This window comes from Ammospiza nelsoni, chromosome 2, assembly GCF_027579445.1.
Source record: "Ammospiza nelsoni isolate bAmmNel1 chromosome 2, bAmmNel1.pri, whole genome shotgun sequence".
Classification (NCBI taxonomy): Eukaryota; Metazoa; Chordata; class Aves; order Passeriformes; family Passerellidae; genus Ammospiza; species Ammospiza nelsoni.
Genome location: NC_080634.1, coordinates 57,126,895 through 57,135,985, shown reverse-complemented (window position 1 = coordinate 57,135,985; position 9,091 = coordinate 57,126,895). Strand labels below are relative to the sequence as shown.

General features: G+C 43.2%; 1 protein-coding gene across 1 annotated transcript; it reads left to right on the top strand.

Moving 5' to 3' along the window:
- The first annotated feature begins 369 nt into the window (after positions 1–369).
- On the top strand, positions 370–8,787 carry CYSLTR2 (cysteinyl leukotriene receptor 2). Its single transcript, XM_059466710.1, has 2 exons — positions 370–606; positions 7,830–8,787. Exons 1-2 carry the CDS (start codon positions 581–583, stop codon positions 8,785–8,787), a joined length of 984 nt encoding a protein of 327 aa, XP_059322693.1. The 5' UTR covers positions 370–580.
- Positions 8,788–9,091: the final 304 nt, after the last annotated feature.

Sequence of the window (9,091 nt, the reverse complement as noted above, 5' to 3'; positions counted from 1 at the left end):
CAGAGCTCTATCTGTTCCTATAAAAATTCAAGGAAAATTAGTCCCTCAGCTTGTCAACTCAGCCTTGAATTATGAGTTGAATGAGATTATGCACCAAATCCCAGGAGCCTGTTAGCAATTTTGTTATTTATGTGTTTTCTGGGAAGTAAACAAACCCAAATATCCTCTCCCTAATTCCAAGAACATCTTTCACAATTCTTGGGAAGATTATTTGGGCATCCCACTAATATTTTAGGCAACTGTGACTAATGAAAGCACATATATAGAAGTGTGAGCCCAAACACAGAAATTCAAAATGCTTCTCAAACTGCCATGTAGCTGTAAATTCTTTTTCATTGGGTGAAAATAATGAAAGACTGCCCTGTGATTGCTAGCACCACTCCTTGAGCTGAGAACATTTCTCTTTTAAGAAGATGTAAGAAATATGAACCAGGATTTACTTCCCTTTACCCTGTTCATGGTTTTTCTTTGGCTTCTGCATTAGTAGCACTTGGGTTTTGCTTCAAGTTTTTGTGGGTTTCCTTTCCATTAAAAATCCTGAAGTCTGTGAGCAACAGCAAGCAGAAGAAGGAGATACTGAATGCACCAGAAGGCCCGTGAGCTGAGGTAAGACAAGATTTGTTTACTTTCTCTGCTGCAGAGAAAATGGTTGCAATGATTAAAATACAACGTACTTTTACTTCTCAGTATTTGCAGTTAGGGTATTACTTGCCAGAGACAGTGATAGTTCACCAAACTTCTCTATGACAAAGCTGGTGTTGAGAAATTTTTTTGGCAGAAAAAAGGGTAGATTTATGTAACTAGGATTGTTTGCCAGATGGAAGATAACAATGAAGTTGTGGATCTGATTAAGAGAGCCTTGTTTTTTAACTAGATGAAAAACATGTATTTGGCTTATGGCAAACTTTAAAAATAAAAGGTGTTAAATGTCAGACTATTGGGCTTTTCTCCATTATTGTGCATTTAGAAAGGTGAATAATATGCCATGTTTTGATGAATTTAGTGTTGATTCTAAATATTGCAATTTTTTTTCATTTATTCTTGGTAATGCTGCTCCTGAAACACAAAGTGAATATTAGCAAGAAAGCCAGTGGGAACTTTAAAAAAAATGAGAACTTCTGTTTTTCTTGGAAGTGCAGTGGCAAATGCAAATGATCTCCTGTATAGCAGCAATATTATAATTGCCTTCCTATTTGGGAAATAAAAAACAGACTCAGGTGTCTGGGGTTCTCTTTAGACAAAAGGTTACTGTGATAAGTGCAAAGATCATACAAGAAGTTCTAACTACTTCTCACTTTACATAGCTAAGTAGTATATTTTGATGGAACAGCATGATTTCCCTATTTTACTTTGCATTTGGCGAACATCTTATTAAAATGAAGTTGTATTGTCATTCCTCATTATAGTGAGTGCAGTGAGTTATAGTGAGTGCAGTGTTTTAGAGCAGCAGATCTCAGATCAACAGTTTGGAAATGGAGAGTTTATTTACACCTTTAGAGACAGTGGAGGTTTCATATTTAGCTCTTCAGCAGCAGCACCCCGCCACCACACACCTTCAGAAGGAGTGTGTCCTTCTGTCCAGACATGGCACAGAAATGCACCCCATTTTCTGCTGGGATGCCATATGCCTTGATTGACTGCCCTGTGTAAGAACAGGGGTAGCTCAGGGCTGCTGACTACTTTACTTGCCTTTCTCTGCACATTCTTGAGCTCCATAATCTCTGTTTTTAGTGTGGAGACAAGAACTCTCCTCTGTGGGAATGCATCAAGATTTTGTACAAGATTTGATACCCTACTTGTTGGTGCCCCTCATTTTGCTGGCAATTTTGGTTCTTCTGCTGTTGTAGCCAATGCAGAACTGACTTCAGCAAATGGTCAATGATGCCAGTGCCAAGTGCCCTTTCCCAAATGCAACAGCCAGTTTAAAATCCATGTAATGTAATTTAGATTATTTTTCCCCAGCATGCATCACCTTACATTAAAATATACTAATTCTCATCTGCCACCCTTCCAGCATGGCATCTGCCAACATGGAGAGCTGTCATCTCCAGTCTGTTGATACAGACACTGGATAAATCTAGTCTGAGTGCCAAACCCTGGAGGACTCCATTGCTTATTTATTGAGCCCCCACTTTGCTTCCTACATTTCAGCCAGCTTTCAGCCCACAAAAGAACATGCCTTCCAGCTCTCTGGCAACTTAGGTACTTAAGAAACCTTTGTTGCAGAGCGGTGTTGAAGGCTTTGACAAATGCAACTCTACAAATGAACACATATCATAGAATCATAGAATGGTTTGGGTGGGAAGGGATCTTAGAGGTCATCTCATTCAAAGCCCCCTGCCATGGGCAGACACACCTTCCACTAGACCAGGTTTCCCCATCCAACCTTGCCTTGAACAGGGCCTTGTGAAAAGTCCCTTTCAAGCCTTCTTGTAGGGCCCCTTTAGGTAGTGGAATGTGCTTTAAGGTCTCTCTGGGGTCTTCTCCTCTCCAGGATGAACAGCCCCATCTCTCTCAGCCTGTCTTCACAGAAGATGTGTTTCAGCCCTCTGGCCATCTTCATGGTCCTGCTCTGGGCCATCTCCAGCAGGTCCATGATGTTCTTATGTCAGGGTTTCAGAGATGAATGCAATGCTCAGGTGGAGTCTACAAGAGTGAAGCAGAGGGGAAAATCTCCTCCCTTATCCATATATGTACATCTCTCTCTATATATATACATGTATACAATGACCACTGGGTCCCCTTCATCCATTGTCATCACAGCCCTTCAGTGGGTAAGCCAAACAAGATCTCCCTTTTCAGACAACATGACGACTTTTTCTTAGCAGACTGGCATTTCAATGAGCTCAATGCCTTCATTCTTCACTACAGATGCCCCCAAAATGTCCCAGAGGAGGAGATCAGTCCTAGTGGTGAGTAGCTCCCAGGACTGATGACGAGCTCCCGGCCTTGAGCAGCCTTATCAAGCCTTTCTGGTAAATGAGAGCTGCACTGATGACACATCAGTGCCCTGGCACAGGGCCTGATTGCAATGGTGGGTTACGTGCCTTGGCCAGCAGTCTCACGTTGAGGTCCTTTAGGATGCTGATATGAGTGCCATCTGGTCTCAATTACTCTTTGGAATCTCACTTATCTAGTTGGTTTAATACTTCCTGCCCACATCTGTTGAGTGGAGCTGGCTCCTCTGTCCTTTTTACTGTACCAGCCCTGAAAATATCCCAGCATCTTTGGTTGGGAAGAGTGAATTCCCTGAGTTTTCCTGCTATGACCTTGTTCCTAAGAGATCTTTTGCCACCAAACTCCCCTGCCAGTTCCCAAGTGGTTTTTCATCTTTCAGTAGGTTTACAAAACTTACTGTCAACCCAGAACATCCTTTATCAGAAGCTCTTCACTATTTTTTTTTCTTTAATGCTCCTGGTTTCCTCTCCACATTTGATCTGTCATGATACAGACCTTCCTGTTCTCCACATTTTGACAAGCTTTCTGCTTTCCAAATGGAGATCTTTTCCTTATAGTAGTCTTGGTAACTATTTTACTGATAGACACTGGGCTCAATATTTCTTAAAGTGCCTATTTCTTTTGGAATGTAGGCCTGTTGAATTTTCTGTTTGTTTTCAAAAACAATTGAATTGTCTGTTTTCAAAAACAGCCCCCAAATTTACATAGGCTTCTTCCTTCTGGGACTGCTTTCCTGTCCCACGATGCTGCTGAACCCAGCTCTACTGTGATTAACAGTACAGAGTTACCTCCACCAAAACCTGTGCAGCACTAAAGATCAGGTGGTGTCTTGTAGAGGTAGAATGCCACAGTAGAATGGCATGATTTTTTTACAGGACTAATTATTCTAGGAACCAGGAAGTTGTTGCTTATGGACATAACATCTCATCCTGGTGCAGCATTTTGTTATTATAAAGACACCCCAAACCTCCTCCCATTCCTACCTGCCTTCATCTTCCTACCCTCACTTAATGTGCTCTGGCAACTGTCACAACCTGGTAAGGAGCTCAGTAGTGCATTCCTAATAGTATATTTTTATTATTAGAGTCTGTCTACAGGAGCCCTGTTGTGCTTCTCTTTAGCCACAATATTTTTACAGTGTTGTGAGTTATGTAGTCCCTCCTGCACAGTGCCATTCCTCCACTCGAGCATCCTACAGTATCATTTCCATAAAGCTGGTAGCATGGCAACACAGGCTCCTATTGATTATGCTTTCTCCTGCAGGTCTCTGAGGTTTCCTTTGCACCAGGGTTTTGGTCTCATGCCAAGTCTGATGGGTGCTCTGTCTCTTTTTCAGGGTTGACATCAGTGCAGAATTACATGTAAGATTTTGATCAGACATTCAAGATAGCATGTGCCAGTCTATTGGATTAGCGGGCAGTTGGATCCTGAACTTAAAATATGAAAGGTTTGGGGCATTTTTATTAGTTTAGTATCTCCTTCAATTAAACAAATCTCCTCTTACTTTTGCTCTATCAGCCCCCTACCTGTCTTGCACACCCATCCATTTGTTAAGGATGTAAAATTCACCTTAGGCAAGGAATGTCTTTCTGCTATCATTTTACCTAAAATTGCACTCAAGCCAGGCTAAGATAGAAGGCAAAATATATATTCATAATAAATATATATAATTTATAATATAGATGTAATTTGTATTGAAAGATAAATATTTCTTAATAAAATCCACACTAATTAAGATGTAAATATTTTTTAAAGATTTCACAGAAGAAAAGATAAAAACCCACCCAAACTCTACATCTAATCTATTCATGCAGCAATTATTTCAGAAGAGGCTCCCTTTTTCTTTCTCAGCTGATTTTCTCTTTCTCATGCCAGGGAGATTGTCACAGCCTCAGGACATGTGTCAGCTGCTTCCATTGATGGCTTCCATCAGTGAAACTCGTATATAGAAAAAACCTCCTGTTAGAGAATTTCTATCAGATGAGCCTTGCAGTACCACTGAAGAGAGAATCCCATTTCAGTTTGTCCTTTTCTCCCGTTAATTTTTTTTTTTTTTTGGAGGGCTGTTAGATCTTACTGCAAATCTTCCTTCTTCTAGGAGACACAGAAAATTCCTATAGGTCCAGTCTCTCACTCTTAACTCATCCTATTCATTCCTGACCCAGGAAACCATCTTTTGCTGAAAGTGAAGTTTATGGCCTGTCCTTAGATAAATCATTAGTTCTGTATATCTAGGAGCCATCTCCTAACCTTAGCTGGCTAATAACAGTTCTTGGATTCAAGGAAGGCTAAAATTCTCCCCTTATCCTCTGTGGCTGGTTGAGGTCGTCCCCCATGAAAAATATCTTTCACTTCACCTTTCTTTCTGCATTGATCTGTGTGTCAAGACACAGCTAACAGAAGCATCTACACATGAACATTGTATGGGCCATTGTTGGCCCTGTGCTGAGTGCAGGCACCATGGGGCTTCAGGAGGTTTCAGCTGACTGGTCTCCAGCTTCTTTCTCTTGGACATCCACAACAGCTTGAAACTTGTGTTGGAATAACTTGGAGAGGAGTCTGAGAACTGATTTTCTTGCTAGGGTCAAGGACACTGAATTTTCTCAGTGCACTATTCTGTCCTCAGTCTCGGTCTAGCTGGAAAGAGAATTGAGGAGCATTTGCGCAGTTAGAGGACAAAACAGCTTAAATGGGAGTTGTTGGCTAGGTACCCTCATGTGAGGAGCCTGAGCAAAGTGCCTCAGCCCCTGTGGTTGCAGTGCTTTCCCCAGGGTGCAGGGACCCAAGGGCTTTTCATCAACTGAATCTTCATTGCCCCAGTCCCATCCTTCATCAGATAGCACTGGACACAAGCCTTCACTCGTAGTGCTGAGCAGAGCTTGGAATTTGCCTGCAGTCCAAGTTCTTCAATCTCATTTGACTCCTCTGCCTCACAGCTGGCATGAAAAAACAAGAGTGCTTCAACAGGCAGCAGATCCCTTCACTAATATTTTATTTTGTTTTGGGGTTTCTAAAGGCAAGGATGCTTGGACCATAGGAAAACAGAGTCAGAAGGGCTCTTCTCTTTGCCATACCTCAGGCTGTAATGCTTCCCTGAAAAATGAGGGGATCATATTCATTCTGGAGAAAAGCTGGTCTTTGATCCCATACCAATGTGTATATCAGACTGTACTTCCATAAGGAAAACCAAAACAATTAAAAGCCCCTTGATTACTGAAGATTTGTCTCTAAGAAGAATATCTTTTCCATCTCCTTCATGAAGAAAGAGAATCTCAAACAAGGAGGAGATGAACTTTAAGAGCATGTGTTTAGTCAGTCCAGGGCTTTCCTGAGACCCAATATCCGTGAAGTGCTCCTTGGGAGCCAGCCTGGGGTTGTGCTTCCCACGCTTGCCATCCTGGTGGGGCTGGATGAAAAGATGTCCACTGGGGCACATCTGGTTTCTGTATTTAAGGGACTCGGACAGACTCTGAGATACAGCCCTGGAGATACCATGGCCGGCTCTGAGCACAGCTCAGGCTCCCACACCACAGCTCCAGTTTGCAAATTAGCTCCCATTTACAGCACACTGGGTAGCTGGGTGTTCAAAGTACCCAAATGCAAAGCCAAATTTACCCCCAGGGAGGGTCCACCTGTACAAATAAATGAGTTTCAAACTGGGAAGCCAGTGAGGTTCAGAATAAGAGACAAGATGCTGTTGTGTACCATGGGCGCATAATCACTCACATTGGAGCAAATTAAAAGCTTCTTTTCCATGCATCTGGAAATGCCATGTAGTTGTGGTTTTCAGGTCAAAAATTCCCATGCCCCATATTTAGAATATATTGGCAGATACAAAGAGGGAATAGTTCCCACTGTCAAACAAGAAACAATACCGACACCTTCCTTTGAAAATACTACTAGCTGCAGGACAGCTGAGATAAGAAATCAAGAGCTCAGAAAATAGACACTAATGAGAAAAAAAGTTATTATTTAGAGTGTTTTAGTGGTGAGTGGTTTTGATTTGATTGAATTATAGCCTCACAGGAGGAGAAATGCCCCTCTCTGAGCACAGCCCATTTTCTCAGAGGCCATTTTCATTAGGGCTGCAAATGGGGGCTGCCCTGGAAGCTGCAGTGTGTGTGGATGACCGGTGCAGAACAGCTGAGCACAAGAGGTTAAGAGAGTGGTACATGGAGCAAAAGCCCCACAAAAAGAGACATAGAAAACCATCAGGAGCTAACAAGAAAGTAGAAATACAATGCAAGGAGGAGTGAGTTAAAAATTGAACCATGCATAATTAGCACAGTGTTTGCAGAGTGTTTAAGGTCAAAATGTCCTTAATTTTCACATGTATCAAAATATATCCAGTATTCGTCAGGAAATACTGCCAAAACCCACCAGAAAAATTTCCCTGCTTCCAAAAGGCAGATTCAATTCTTCTGGCTTTCCATTCTAATTTGAAATGCAGGCCTAGCAGTGGGCAGTGATTTCTTTTCTGATCAGGTTTTGATGTTTCCATGGTAGGTGACTGGGGACTCAAAACTTCCCTGCCACAAAATGGCTGACAGCAAGTTGGCTTGTTTTGCACAGCAAAGATCAGAGACTTGTCATTAAAACACACACACAGCACCTCTAAAAGACAGCACTTATACAGGCTGAGAACACAACCAGCTGCTGTAGCGCTGAAACTCATTAGAGTTTACTTGGGGCTCTGTGTCTTGAGATGTGTATTTACTGGGACGTCACAAGTAATTACTCCTTAACAAACCCTTATTCCCGCTGTCATCCACACCTTGGAATTTCTGCCCTCTGTGAAACAGTCCCAAATAGCCAAACTCCCTGCCCAGCCTGTAACCCAGCACTCACACCACTTCTTTTCCCTTTGGCAGAAAAATGGAGACGCTGGCTCAGACCATGAATATTTCCAATATTTCCAAGGCAGCACTAGATGGCAGCTTCACTAACTGCTCCTCCAACTATATGGTTGACGGCTTCAAACAAGTCATTTATCCCATCACATATCTCTTTATCTTCTTCCCGGGTGCTGTTGGAAACAGCCTCTCCATTTATGTTTTCTTCCAGACATCGCAAAGGACCTCAGTAAACATTTACATGCAGAACTTGGCTATTTCAGACCTCATGTTTGTCAGCACTTTGCCCTTTCGAGCCTCATATTACCTCTTGGGATCCCGTTGGATATTTGGTGACATCCTCTGCAGGATCATGACTTACACCTTGTACATGAATATGTACTGCAGCATTTATTTCCTGGCCGTGCTCAGCGTGGTTCGTTTCATAGCCATCGTCCACCCGTTCAAACATGGAAAAGTGACCAACACCAAGTGTGCCAGGACTGCCTGTGTGGCCATATGGATCTTCGTGCTGGCCGCTGCCAGCCCTCTGTTAAACAAGGGAATCGCTGGCTACCGCAACCCAGTCAAATGCTTGGACCTGCATCCCTCCAGCACACACAAGCTCCTCATGATGAACAGCTTTGTCCTCGTCGTGGGCTTCATCCTGCCCTTTGGCACAATCGTGTTCTGCTACGTCTTTGCCATCAGAGCACTGCTCAAGTCCCGGGCTCCGCAGAGCAGGAGGGAAATCTGTCACAGGAAGGCGCTGCTGACCATCGTCATCACCCTCATCCTCTCCCTCATCTGCTTCCTTCCCTACCACATCCTGAGAACTGTCCACCTGATGTACAGCAGCTGCAGCCAGGCCAGCCTGCACAAGGCGCTGGTGGTCACTCTCTGCCTCGCTGCCATGAACAGCTGCCTCGATCCCTTCCTCTATTACTTTGCAGCTGAAAATTTCAAAGCAAAACTCAGAAGTTTGTGCTGCAGGTAGCTGGTGCAGAATTGCAAACCAATATATATATATATATATATATATACAGTCCTGATGGGATCTCTAGACTGGGCTCTTACTATTCAATGGCAGAAGCTGCGTGCTGTGCTGCTGGCCGGCCTGCAGCTCTGTTGCTCACTGTCAGGCATCTCTGGAGCAGAAATCTCTGGGAAAGAGCTATTTGTGAGTGACCAAAACTGGGTCTGGATGATCTGAAGACTAGTCGCTGGGTATGATCCCTGGTTGTCCTCTGTTTAGCAGTGTAGAGACACCTCTGTTGTTCACCATCCCCAGGACAAGGCAT